This window comes from Siphateles boraxobius, unplaced genomic scaffold (genome assembly GCF_051911475.1).
Source record: "Siphateles boraxobius isolate OS27281-9 unplaced genomic scaffold, OSU_SipBor_1 130, whole genome shotgun sequence".
NCBI classification, from domain to species: Eukaryota; Metazoa; Chordata; class Actinopteri; order Cypriniformes; family Leuciscidae; genus Siphateles; species Siphateles boraxobius.
The window spans coordinates 13,333,093-13,347,140 of NW_027508734.1; the positions used below are offsets into that span (position 1 = coordinate 13,333,093).

General features: G+C 44.2%; 1 protein-coding gene across 2 annotated transcripts in view; it reads left to right on the forward strand.

Annotated features, from left to right (window-relative positions):
• adamtsl3 (ADAMTS-like 3) overlaps positions 1–14,048 on the forward strand; it is a 207,245-nt gene that overhangs the window by 162,056 nt on the left and 31,141 nt on the right. For both annotated transcript variants that reach the window (XM_077227978.1, XM_077227980.1), the window contains 3 exons: positions 304–1,339; positions 12,778–12,905; positions 13,003–13,131. In XM_077227978.1, coding sequence (XP_077084093.1) covers positions 304–1,339; positions 12,778–12,905; positions 13,003–13,131 — 1,293 coding nt within the window. The remainder of the gene's footprint in view (positions 1–303; positions 1,340–12,777; positions 12,906–13,002; positions 13,132–14,048) is intronic.

The following is a 14,048-nucleotide window of genomic DNA, read 5'->3' on the forward strand; positions in this document are numbered from 1 at the left end:
AGCTTCAGTTTCAAACTAAATTGGTTTATTGGTTTGTATATCTTGATAAGGTCCCACAGTAAGGGACGGTCCAATAGCCTGTAAGCGGAGAACGTATATTCACATTGTGCCCTCATGTTATTTGTTCTTTCACCTAAACTTTCCAAAGCCCTTCTGTCCCATGTGATTTGACTTCATTGGGTCCGTCTGAACTGCAGAGATTATTTGGGGGATTCATAAGCATTCATAACCTCACGCGAAACTAAAGTAATTAGCCCTAACCGATGTTTGAACCGCCTAAACTTCTTCCGTCTCTTTCCACAGAGCACACTCACTCTAGAAAGCGTTGTCCTCAGGTCATTGGCCTGAAACGCATCTACATCCAGACCAGACAAGAAAAACGGCTTAGTTTTACCATTGGAGGACGCGCCTACCTTCTTCCCAAGACTGCCGTCATTATCAAGTGTCCCGTGCGGCATTTCCCTAAAGCTCAGATCCGCTGGGAGAAAGATGGGAGTGATCTGACTAGTTCCAAACGTTTGAGCATCACCAAGTCTGGGGCTTTGAGGATCTACAACCTGGAAGCTGGAGATATTGGACTGTACCGTTGCTGGGCCAATCAAGATTCAGACACCTTCATCCTGAAGCTGATCGGATACAATAATAGACTCCTGGAACAGCCTGAAGGAAAGGATTTGGGGAAGGAAAGAAGTAGGAACTTTCATCCGTACCTCAACAAAGAAGGAGGTTACGTTGGTTCAAAGTGCAATGTGGGGTTCCCACCTGGTAAGAAGGCTTCAAAATCTCGCCCAAGTTGGGTGCAAAGAAACGAGTTCTACCGAGATGATGATGGCCAGCCTAAGGAGCTCTGGGATACTCTTGCTTTGGGGAACTATGCTTTGGCTTCAGGGCCCAGGAGCCACACAGGGGCCTTTGTCCTTGAACCTGCACAGTTCGAGGAGCTTGTGAAGAACATCAGTCAGCTGGCAGAGAGCGGGGATGTGTCGGATGAAATGGCATCGCACCTGATAGGCAAGCTAATGGAGGATTTGGCTGCCGCAGGGCAAGGGGCACCTACAGAAGAAGGCACTACGATGGACAATCATTTAGATAAGACGCCAAACACTTCAGAACTTACTGGGGAAATGGAGTCGACAAGAGGCAGTCGAGCTGTAATCGTTCGCCAAAGGCATCACGGATCTGAGATGAAGTTCCAGAGGGATCTCAGGATCCATGTGGGCAGGAACGCTTACTTAACCAATGCTACCCACAGCCTCACGCTGATGTGTCCCGCTCAGGGATTACCACCTCCAAACCTCTCCTGGAGCAAAGATGGAGCTCCACTACAGAACAGCGACAGGTAAAGACAATGATATGTACTGTAGTTGGGGGTTCAATTTAATGTTGGAGTTTCTCTCTCTTTCTATTTTTCTCTTTCTTAAATTGTTTCTGCAGTTTATTTATTTTTACTCTACAGTTTTTGGAGGACCTAAGAGTTTTTATTTTGTCGACTTTAAATCCATGTTTAAAGGAAAAACATAAATTCTGTGTCATTCCAAACCTGTTATTTTTACATGTAACTCAAAATGATAGGTAATGAAAAAGAATGCACAACACACTGTACTGGTACTATATTAGTTTATATTCACATTTATGCATTGTCTGGGATATAAAACCCATAACCTCGATGTTTTAGCACCATGCTCTACTGTTTGAGTTACCCGAATAGTCATTATCTGTATTTTTTTTTAATTTTCCTGCCAATATTAGATATTTATTGGCCAATATTCAGGATTCAATATATCTACCATTTTTAGATTTATATTACTTTTGCCATCATAAAGCTCTAACTTTAAGGGATAATAAAAGATTATTGACTATTTAACCCTTTAAAGCTTGTTTCTTGAATTATGCTTTATGATTGTTGAGTTAAAGCTTGTATATAACTCTGAGCTTTAACCAGAGTTTTTATTAGTGGCTTATTAGTGTTATTTTAGTATAATTTATATACTATTTATGTACTATTATAGTATTTATTAATATTTTGATTTTGATTTTTTTCATTTTCATTTTATTTATGTTTATGTTTAGCTTTAATTTATTTTTATTTCAGTTTAAGTAATTATATTACTTCAACTTAAATACAAATGTTAAATGTTTCCTTGGAAACTAACTGAAATACGAAAACAATCTAATATTTCTATTTCTATTTAATTTATTTGTATTTGCTAGTTTAGTTTTAATTAACAATAACAAGATTGATCATATCAATATTATTCAATATCGTTGCCTCCCTTTTTCAAAATATCTGCTTTTGTGTTCCACTGAAGTGCATTTATCAGTTTTAGATGAACTATCCCTGTAAATGTGGCATTTTGTTCCTGCTCAAAATCCAACTACAGTAATGGCATAGACATTTTGTGAGTGTCTGATTACAAAACTTCTGGAATTCACATGACTTTACTCTTTTTTTTCTTCTGTTATTATCACTGACAGTTCTTTTAGTCCAACGAACATGATGCTGAAAACGAGCAGAGTTCAACTTTTACACCGAAAAGCAATTTTTTCTCTCTTTATAGAAAACAAGACTCCCTGTGTACCTCTGAGTCCAGCCGTGACTGATCTTGATTGAGCAACCGCATATTCCAAAAGCCTGTTAATCACAAACCCACTCAAATATTCACCTCAAAAGCACCCCAGATCTCACGTTATGCGGTCTGTTGGGGTCAGAAAAACTGGCTGTGCTTCTTTCAGTTTCTCTCCAGGGTCGCATTGTGGTCTAATCGTCTACTCTATACTGTTGACTGTTAAATACCGTCATTGAAAACATTGACTTAGTAACTCAGCTTTGTCCAGCTCACGGCCTTAACATAGCCTCCGCCCAGACAGTCGCCAAACATTGTCTGCCCCTCTTCCTGGCGTGTGCTATGGGACCTGAAAGAGACATGGCTGTGCAAACAATTTTCAGGCTACTTCTCGCAACTTAGGCTTGAAAACACGACAGCTCTGAGGTGAATCGTGATATACTGAAGCGCTGTAACTTTTTAGGGGCCACTTTTGACTTGAACTGTAGGATCATTTTACGAAGTGTGTGCCATTTCCAGTTTAATATAAGGGTTTTAAAGTAAATGTTTTAAGATTTAAGACATTTTAGGAGAATTGTGACATCAGGTCAATATGTTGAGGTAACAGTGCCTTGTACTGTTAAAAAGGAGAATTTATTGGTGAGATTTATACAAATATCCAACAGTTTTATTATATTCTATTCTATTTAGAGCTGGGCAGTGATTAATGGCATCCAAAATAAAAGTTTGTGTTTACATAATATGTGTGTGTGTACTGTGTATAATACTTTTGTATATATAAATACACACATTTGTCTGTATATATTTAAGAAATATTTGCATGTATTTACTGTATATATATATATATATATATATATATATATACATAATTTATATTTATACACAAATCTAAATATTTTATCTATAAATAACACATTTGACTTAAATATATACATGCATGTGTGTGTGTGTATTTATATATACAAAATAATCATACACAGTAAACACACATTTATTATGTAAACACAAACTTTTATTTTGGATGCTAAAATTGCAAGAAAAAGTTGGAAACTGATGCTGATGTGTTTAGCAAAATGTCTATGTTAACACATAGTATAAGATGACATCGGTTAATCATTGTTACAAATAATTTTTACGCATGCACTTTATAAGGGAGACACAAATGGGACCCGTTTTGTAAAATTACCCTGCAAATGTTGACTGCTTGAATTTATGCTACATTTTTGTTGCATGTCATATCCATTATCAGATTTAATTGCCATCACATTTTATTTTATTGATCTTTGAATTAAATGATTTTTCGATGCAACATCATCTCAGAACTGATCTCAACTCGAACTGGCAAGCAAGGATTTTTTAAAATGTTTTCTTTTTTTTGAAATATGAAGTTCAACTCAGGGAAACAAGCCTTTTCAGCTATAACCATTTTTGTCTTATTATTTTTTTGGATCAGGCACAATCCTTCTATAATACTTTATTTATTTATTATGCTCAAGTTATTTTGACCACAGTATTGCTCAGCGCTGCCAAATCATTTGCCTCCCACTCTTTTGTTGACAGTCGTGTTTCTGTGCGGTCTCGACTGCATTACTGCCGCACAGTAACTTCCATCAAAGCAGCGCTGTAAAATGCCACTTGACTCCAAAACCAAATATAACGTCGTTGCCAACTCATGCCAGCCCAATGCCAACCCAGAATGAATGCGTTCCACTCCTACAGAGTAATATTTACAATTTGATCATGTTATTCTTTTCTCATTGCAGGTATTGGGGATATTTTAAAAAATGTGTGGCTATACGGAAACTTCCAAATTACAGTGTCAGTTTTTTTTCATTGATGGGAAGAAACAAAAACAGTTTGGGGTCAGTTGATTTTTTATGTTTTTCAAAGAAGACTTTTATGCTCACCATGGCTGCATTTATTGGATCAAAAATAAGAAAAACGGTAGTATTATTATTATTACAATTTAAAATAACTCTTTTCTATTTGAATATATCTTAAAATGTAATTTATTCCTGTGATGCAAAGCTGAATTTTCAGCATCATTACTCCAGTCTTTATTGTCACATTATCCTTCAGAAATCATTCGAATATTTGATTGATTCATCAAAGAATCCTGAAAAAAAAATGCATCATGATTTCCACATGAAATATCAAGCAGCACAACAGTTTTCAACATTGATAATAATAAGAAATGCTTCTTAGGCAGCATATTAGAATGATTTCTGAAGGATGAGGATCATGTGAGACTGAAAGACTGGAGTAATGAAACGTGTCCTGTGCAACGACAACCTCACTGGAGAAACAGCAGCTCTGTGTAATGGCGTATATCTCCATTGTCCTCCCATCCGCAGCTCCTGTGGCGATCATGGCCCCAGGGCCGTCTCTGCTGTTGCACTTACGTAGTGCTTCTTATTTTTGGCCAAATGTGAAGCAAAACACAGGCGAGGTGATTGACGTTCACAGATTCTAAAGCTGTGTGAAGTCTCACCCTTTCGTGCCCTTTCATTCAGATGTGTCTTGGCACCACGGCGATGCTCTAAATCAGATCCTAACAAGGTTGATTTACTCCTAGAGCTGTGAACTGGAAATCACACTCAAACCAGTGCAGTTTCTGCTCCGGTAATGGTATGATTGATATTTAGATGAAAAATTATAATTTTAAGGTAAGCACAGTGTTTGGTAGGTTACTCTAAAAAAAAGTAATTAATTACAAGCTACTAAATATATCTTCAACAATGTAATTACTGGACTAATTACTCTCTCAAACAAGTGTCGCATTACTAATTACTAATTACTTTCTAAAACCCATAACAACCTCATCTGGCTGTACAATACAAGGATGAAACCGCTCTTTTAATTCTTTCAAATAAATTATATAAAATAGCATAAATTATTCTTGACCTGACCAAAGTAATTTAAAGGGAGAAAGTTACATTTACAAAAGCATACATTTTAACATTAGACATTACATTTTGATGTTAAATACACTAGTGTTTTATGCAGAATTGTTCTATAGTCTATAAGTATTTAATGCAATTACATCAGAAGTAACTGTAAAAGTTTAGTTTACGTTTTTTCATCTAATATTTATTTCAGCTTTCCATTAATAAAAAAACGTTTTTATAGTTTAATTTTAATAAACAATACCAACACTGGTTCTGCCCTATCTTCTTGTTTCTACAAGAAATATGTCAACACAGGAACACTACAAAAACGTTTTTAAATTAGTATTCTTGCTGTCACAAACTGCTCCGAGACACGAAGGTTGAGGATCCAAATGCAGTTTTATTGAAAGGGTAATCCACAATCGTAGTCGAAAACATGCAAAGGTCATAAACACCGGGTAATCAGTCTAAACAATAACTGTCACGTCACACACACAGGAGGCAGAAAATCCAATAGCAGTAGTTTATTTGAGGGTAATCCAAATCGTAGTCTTCCAGGCAGGGGTCAAATCCAAATAATCAGGCAGTCCAAAAACAAGAAACAAAACATGAACAGACAAGAAACCAACCATAAAGTGTGAGGACATCTAACACAACGACTCCGTGACATGGACTGACAAAGACAGGGTATTTATACACAGAACTAAACAATGTAATAAGAAACAGCTGCGTGCAATGATGAGTGATGAGAACAGACAAAGGATTGTGGGAAATGCAGTTCCAGAATGAATGGTGACAGTAAGGGAAAGAGACCTCTAGTGGACACCTGGGGAAACACAAACCAACACTGTGACATAACCCCCCCTCTACGGAGCGGCTACCAGACGCTCCAAGACCCACAAAAAACAAACAAAACAAGAGTCCAGGAGGGTGGTGGAACGGTGGAGGATCAGGGGGAGGGATGGGGGCCAGGTCCATGAAAGGAAACAGACAGGGGGTGATGGTTTAGCCGGCGGCCAGGGCGAAGCAGACAGTCCATCGGGCGGCCGGGGCGAAGCAGACAGTCCATAGGGCGGCCGGGGCGAAGCAGACAGTCCATAGGGCGGCCAGGGCGAAGCAGACAGTCCATAGGGCGGCCAGGGCGAAGCAGACAGTCCATAGGGCGGCCAGGGCGAAGCAGGCGACCCATCGGGCGGCCAGGGCGGTGAAGACCCTTCGGGCGGCCAGGGCGGTGAAGACCCTTCGGGCGGCCAGGGCGGTGAAGACCCTTCGGGCGGCCAGGGCGGTGAAGACCCTTCGGGCGGCCAGGGCGGTGAAGACCCCTCGGGCGGCCAGGGCGGTGAAGACCCCTCGGGCGGCCAGGGCGGTGAAGACCCCTCGGGCGGCCAGGGCGGTGAAGACCCCTCGGGCGGCCAGGGCGGTGAAGACCCCTCGGGCGGCCAGGGCGGTGAAGACCCCTCGGGCGGCCAGGGCGGTGAAGACCCCTCGGGCGGCCAGGGCGGTGAAGACCCCTCGGGCGGCCAGGGCGGTGAAGACCCCTCGGGCGGCCAGGGCGGTGAAGACCCCTCGGGCGGCCAGGGCGGTGAAGACCCCTCGGGCGGCCAGGGCGGTGAAGACCCCTCGGGCGGCCAGGGCGGTGAAGACCCCTCGGGCGGCCAGGGCGGTGAAGACCCCTCGGGCGGCCAGGGCGGTGACGACCCCTCGGGCGGCCAGGGCAGTGACGACCAGGGAGGTGCAGACCCTTCGGGCGGCCAGGGCGGTGAAGACCCTTCGGGCGGCCAGGGCGGTGAAGACCCCTCGGGCGGCCAGGGCGGTGAAGACCCCTCGGGCGGCCAGGGCGGTGAAGACCTCTCGGGCGGCCAGGGCAGTGACGACCAGGGAGGTGCAGACCCTTCGGGCGGCCAGGGCGGTGAAGACCCTTCGGGCGGCTCAGGAACAGACACCAGCTCAGGAACAGACACCGGCTCAGGAACAGACACCGGCTCAGGAACAGACACCGGCTCAGGAACAGACACCGGCTCAGGAACAGACACCGGCTCAGGAACAGACACCGGCTCAGGAACAGACACCGGCTCAGGAACAGACACCGGCTCAGGAACAGACACCGGCTCAGGAACAGACACCGGCTCAGGAACAGACACCGGCTCAGGAACAGACACCGGCTCAGGAACAGACACCGGCTCAGGAACAGACACCGGCTCAGGAACAGACACAAGGACAGTAACAACCACAAGGACAGACACAAACACAGAAACAAACATTGGCTCCGGAGCAGACACTGGCTCCGGCTCAGGAACAGCAGGCACTGGCTCCGGCTCAGGAACAGCAGGCACTGGCTCCGGCTCAGGAACAGCAGGCACTGGCTCCGGCTCAGGAACAGCAGGCACTGGCTCCGGCTCAGGAACAGCAGGCACTGGCTCCGGCTCAGGAACAGCAGGCACTGGCTCCGGCTCAGGAACAGCAGGCACTGGCTCCGGCTCAGGAACAGCAGGCACTGGCTCCGGCTCAGGAACAGCAGGCACTGGCTCCGGCTCAGGAACAGCAGGCACTGGCTCCGGCTCAGGAACAGCAGGCACTGGCTCCGGCTCAGGAACAGCAGGCACTGGCTCCGGCTCAGGAACAGCAGGCACTGGCTCCGGCTCAGGAACAGCAGGCACTGGCTCCGGCTCAGGAACAGCAGGCACTGGCTCCGGCTCAGGAACAGCAGGCACTGGCTCCGGCTCAGGAACAGCAGGCACTGGCTCCGGCTCAGGAACAGCAGGCACTGGCTCCGGCTCAGGAACAGCAGGCACTGGCTCCGGCTCAGGAACAGCAGGCACTGGCTCCGGCTCAGGAACAGCAGGCACTGGCTCCGGCTCAGGAACAGCAGGCACTGGCTCCGGCTCAGGAACAGCAGGCACTGGCTCCGGCTCAGGAAGAGCAGGCACTGGCTCCGGCTCAGGAACAGCAGGCACTGGCTCCGGCTCAGGAACAGCAGATACGGGCATGTCCAGAATCCGAGCCAGACGCTCCAGATAGTCCAGATCCAATAAGGCAGACGGCACTGGCTCTGCCTCCGGTTCTGGAACGGGTACTGGCTCTGCCTCCGGTTCTGGAACGGGTACTGGTTCTGCCTCCGGCTCTGGAACGGGCACTGGTTCTGCCTCCGGCTCTGGAACGGGCACTGGTTCTGCCTCCGGCTCTGGAACGGGCACTGGTTCTGCCTCCGGCTCTGGAACGGGCACTGGTTCTGCCTCCGGCTCTGGAACGGGCACTGGTTCTGCCTCCGGCTCTGGAACGGGCACTGGTTCTGCCTCCGGCTCTGGAACGGGCACTGGTTCTGCCTCCGGCTCTGGAACGGGCACTGGTTCTGCCTCCGGCTCTGGAACGGGCACTGGTTCTGCCTCCGGCTCTGGAACGGGCACTGGTTCTGCCTCCGGCTCTGGAACGGGCACTGGTTCTGCCTCCGGCTCTGGAACGGGCACTGGTTCTGCCTCCGGCTCTGGAACGGGCACTGGTTCTGCCTCCGGCTCTGGAACGGGCACTGGTTCTGCCTCCGGCTCTGGAACGGGCACTGGCTCTGCCTCCGGCTCTGGAACAGCAGACACTGGTTCCGGCCCTGGAACAGGAGACACTGGTTCCTGCTCTGGAACAGCAGACACAGGCATGTCCAGGATCCGAGCCAGACGCTCCAGATAGTCCAGGTCCAGGAAGGCAGACGGAACGTGAACAGTCTCTGACTTGGCAGATGGAACGTGAACAGTCTCTGACTGGGCAGACGGAACGTGAACAGTCTCTGACTGGGCAGACGGAACGTGACCAGTCTCTGACTGGGCAGACGGGACGTGAACAGTCTCTGACTGGGCAGACGTGACGTGAACAATCTCTGACTGGGCAGACGGAACGTGAACAGTCTCTGAATTGGTAGACGTGCATTTCTTCCCCCTTTTCCATCCGCGACGGTGAGATGTTGGCTCTGTGCTGTCCCCAGGGTCGAAGGAGGGCCAGGGTGGAGAGTGGTGCTGAACTTCCTCTCTACCACCTCCTCCTCTGCGACCTCCCCGGGTCCCACGAAAAATGACTGGGCGGGTTCCCTCAAAATAATCTCTCCTCTCCCGCTCAGTGGCTGGGGAAGAGAAGTTTAAAAACATACCGCTGGATTTAGGTTGTGACGGAGTCGTTCTGTCACGTCACACACACAGGAGGCAGAAAATCCAATAGCAGTAGTTTATTTGAGGGTAATCCAAATCGTAGTCTTCCAGGCAGGGGTCAAATCCAAATAATCAGGCAGTCCAAAAACAAGAAACAAAACATGAACAGACAAGAAACCAACCATAAAGTGTGAGGACATCTAACACAACGACTCCGTGACATGGACTGACAAAGACAGGGTATTTATACACAGAACTAAACAATGTAATAAGAAACAGCTGCGTGCAATGATGAGTGATGAGAACAGACAAAGGATTGTGGGAAATGCAGTTCCAGAATGAATGGTGACAGTAAGGGAAAGAGACCTCTAGTGGACACCTGGGGAAACACAAACCAACACTGTGACAATAACAGGATCAAAGGGGCCAAGATAAAGAAAACCAGGAGAATGCTTGGAATTGCAGTGTGACACTAAACAAGACTTCGCAGGGAATGACAGAAAGAACCAGGATTATATAGGGTGAGCAAACAAGAAGATATGAGACAGGTGAAAACAATGAGTGCTAATGAGTCCAAGCAGAGAATTATGGGATATGTAGTTTGAGAGGGAACGACAATAGTCTGTTGTGGAGTGCCCTCTGGTGGCTTTCAAGGGCACTCCAGCAGGTGACCGTTACACTTGCCATGTTTTCCAGTACAAAAATGTGTAAACATCAGTTAAACAAGATATATTTGCTTGAGCCACAAAGCTATGTATGACTTGATTTCAGACAATATGTCTTAAATAAATTAAGTTTGTATAAAAGAAGTAAAAAAGCAATTATCTGAAATTATCTGCATGCAAGGTCTTATTATTTTCTGTTCAAATTTTTCCAACGACGTCTTGTAATGATTATTTTTTTCATTAAATGTGGCATGTAAGTGAAGTGTTGGATAATGTTTGTGATTGTGAAACAATGCCGCCATTGTCCCGAAGTTGATTTTCCGCACACAATTGTGCCTGTGAGTCGGCCCAGACGTGCCATCACACTTTAGATGATATCTTTTCTTCGATACTTCAGACATGACTCAGCTGGTGTGTTTTTATTAGTGGATCTGAATGTGTAGACTTTCATAAGATGTGTGCTGGATGGGATACAATGCACATTTTGTGCCGGTGTCCCTTTGTGGGTTTGGGTGGGAGAAAACGGAGAGCTCACTACACCCTTGAGGCTTCTAACAGATCCTGACTTTCTTAATCACTCTGTCTCTGTTCCAAAACACAGAGAGCTTCCATGCTGTGTTCTGTATGCATAGGCAACTGGCTTAAAAGGCAGCATCCTTACTGTAATCTGAACTTTTGAGCATCCTTTTCATAAAGAATCCGGAAAATACGAAGCAGCACAACTGGATTCAACATAGATAATAAGAAGAAATATTTCATGAGCAGCAAATCAGTATATTAGAATGTTTTCTGAAGGATCATGTGACACTGAAGACTGGAGTAATGATGCTGAAAATTCAGCCTTGCTTTTTTTTCTAGTTTTGAAAACAAAGACAGATATTAAGCCGATACCTTCTTTGGTGTTATTCTGTTATAGGATCAGTCTAAGAATTTAAAAACGTTTTGCTCTGGAGGCCCACTAGACTTCACGAGTGTCAGATGAACTCCCTGAGCCGCACAATGGCGTCTGCACAATAAACACTTTAATCAGGTATATAAACACCTCTGAGGGTTCATCACACTCACTCTGATTGACTCTTCTGGGATTCCTGATTGCCGTAGGAGATCACGTGAAGAGCGAACCAGAAACAGAAAAGTGGCAGAGCCCAAGGGAAGCTTGTGATTGATATACAGGAAATAAGAGATTGAACCAGATCTCGACCTGATCCGGTGGTGTGGCTGTTGATTAAAACACAATCGTGGTGTGTGTTTTCATTGAAAGGGCACAGAGTGGTGCATTGAGCTCCTGTGGTTTCACTTCTGTTATATATACAAACTAGTTGTTGTTTTAACCCAGATACAACCCGGTTTAAGTGAGTCTCTAATTGTGTAATGCTACATACGTACGTGATTAGGGGAAATGCGATAAAACGGTAGGGTCCACAGCTCTATCATTGGAGAAAGCGTAACAGTCAAGTTGGAGCATGCGTGACTTGATAACCAATCACATTAAGCCTTGACCTCAATGAATTTCTATCAGAATGGTACGAATCACACTGTTACATAGAAATAAATTGCCAAATGTGAAGCCTTAAGCTGAATCCTACCTGTGGTAAAAACATTTTTTCTAAATATTATGTGACTTCTCATTCCACCCAACGTGTAAATTCTGTAAACTCTAAAAGTAGATAAATCAAAACATGTTGAAGATTAGCCAATAGGATATTACCTTTCATGCAGTGTAATACAGCTGTTTATGAATGTAAAAGATCATTAAAGTTTTAAAGTGCTCAAACAAATAAAGTAATTGTATCGTGAACTGTTATTGTAACTGCTGAAATTGTTCGTCAGTCATACTTTCTGCACAAACCTACAGTACATTAGTTTTGCAACGCATTTGCATAATGCCAGTTGATTGTCTTCATTGGCTGCCCACGAACAGCGTCTACTTTGACTCACCCTCAAACAATGTAGTTGTAGCTGAGACATGGAAGAGTTTGGTTTGTGTTGTCGACAGGTCGAGAAGATGCTATAAATCCACTTTGAATGCACTTCCAAAGGATGAGGACTTTGGGTCTAATTGATACTGTAAAATGCAATCAGTACTGTTCGTATCACAGTGTATCAAGTGCTGAGGAAGATTTGGAGCCAAAATTCATGGACGTTTCCTTTCTGACACACGCTTTAAGCAGTAGATCAATCACAGCAGACTGGACCATCTGACCAATCAGAGCAGAGTAGTCTCTCAGAAAGGAGGGGTTTAGAGAGAGACTGAATCCTTAATAAGGCTCTTTGAGACACTGTGAGAAAAGTGATGCTGCAATGTATATTATGATCAAATGAAAATATTTTTTGACATTCAGATTCATGTAAACCTATTGTAGGAGACCTCCAAAACTAAATTAGGAAACTTTAATATTTTATAATAGGGGGATTTTAAATGATTAAGCTGTTTTCCCACAAATGCAGTTTATTCAGTGTAGTGAAGCCTCTACTTCACTGACATCCATTAGCAGCAGCTGATTTAACACATCTCTCTTGCTCTCCCCAGGGTATCGTGGGACAGTGGTGGAGAAGTACACATTTCGAGCCCTGGCGCCAATGATGTGGGCACCTACAGGTGCACCGCCACCAACGAGTTGGGCTCCGATTCAGAGACAACACATGTTCTGTTGGCTGGTGAGACATCGCACACTGTTGTTCTCTGTAATGACTGTTTCTATAATGACTGTTTTATATGCAATGTGAGCTGTTGTTTTTTTATTTTTTCAAACAGAAACTCCCACGATCGCTGCATCACAGAGAAACACGTCAGATCTGAAGAGTACAAGTCTGAAGGTGGTGGTTGGAGGTGTTATCAGTGTCCGTTTAGGTGCCAACCTCACCCTGGAGTGCCCTGTCAAAGGTGAGGGATGATTTCACAACCAGAAGAGCAATAGGAAATTATGCGGTGCATCTTTTAAGAAATCATCATATGTCATAAAAACTTTAAGCATGTTCTCCAGTGCAGCCTCAATGTAGATGCTTCAAATTAACAAAAGACTTCACTCTGTGAAAAAGTGAACATGTTTGATTAGTGCATATCCTATGCTTAATAGGTCTTGTCCATGTGGTTTTGGTGAAAGATTCGACTAATTGGACAGAAATGATGTGTAAAGTCAACAGGCTTTCAGGATCCTGGGCCCCCTCAATGGGATTTATGCTGTGCTGCATCATTTACAACCAGCAATCTACTGAAAAATTGGCCTTCTGTTGGCCTATTGTACTAAAATTTTCTTTTTAGAGCTCTCTATAGATTTCTACTCATACAATGAGTGGTTTAGCGGATTTTAGTGGACATAATTCAAAATCATTCAGATATACTTTAATTAAAGGTTTTAATTAAAGTCTTGATCAAAGATACTTTAAAATTTTACCAGTTTTTGGTATTTTTCGGTTCTAAGATGACTGCCTTTTCCTTTGGACCTTCACCTCACCTCACGAGATCAACAGCTCCCCTTTAGGGTTTCAAACTCCATAAGCCCAAACTGGATACTATTCTTCCTTTCGCCTCCTTTTTATTTGCAAATTTATATTAGGACTGGGTATTGACACAAATGTCACGATTCAATTCGATTTCGATTCACAAGCTTACGATTCGATTAAATTCAAATCTGATTTCAATTAAATTCTATTCAATATCAATTAAATATGATATATATCAGGCACAGTGCATAACAAATTTTCTCAAGGGGAAAAAAATATCTTAACTATTGCTGTAATCTATACAAGGAGTCAGTTGGCACTACATTACTATAATATTAAAGGTTAAAATGGACTGAT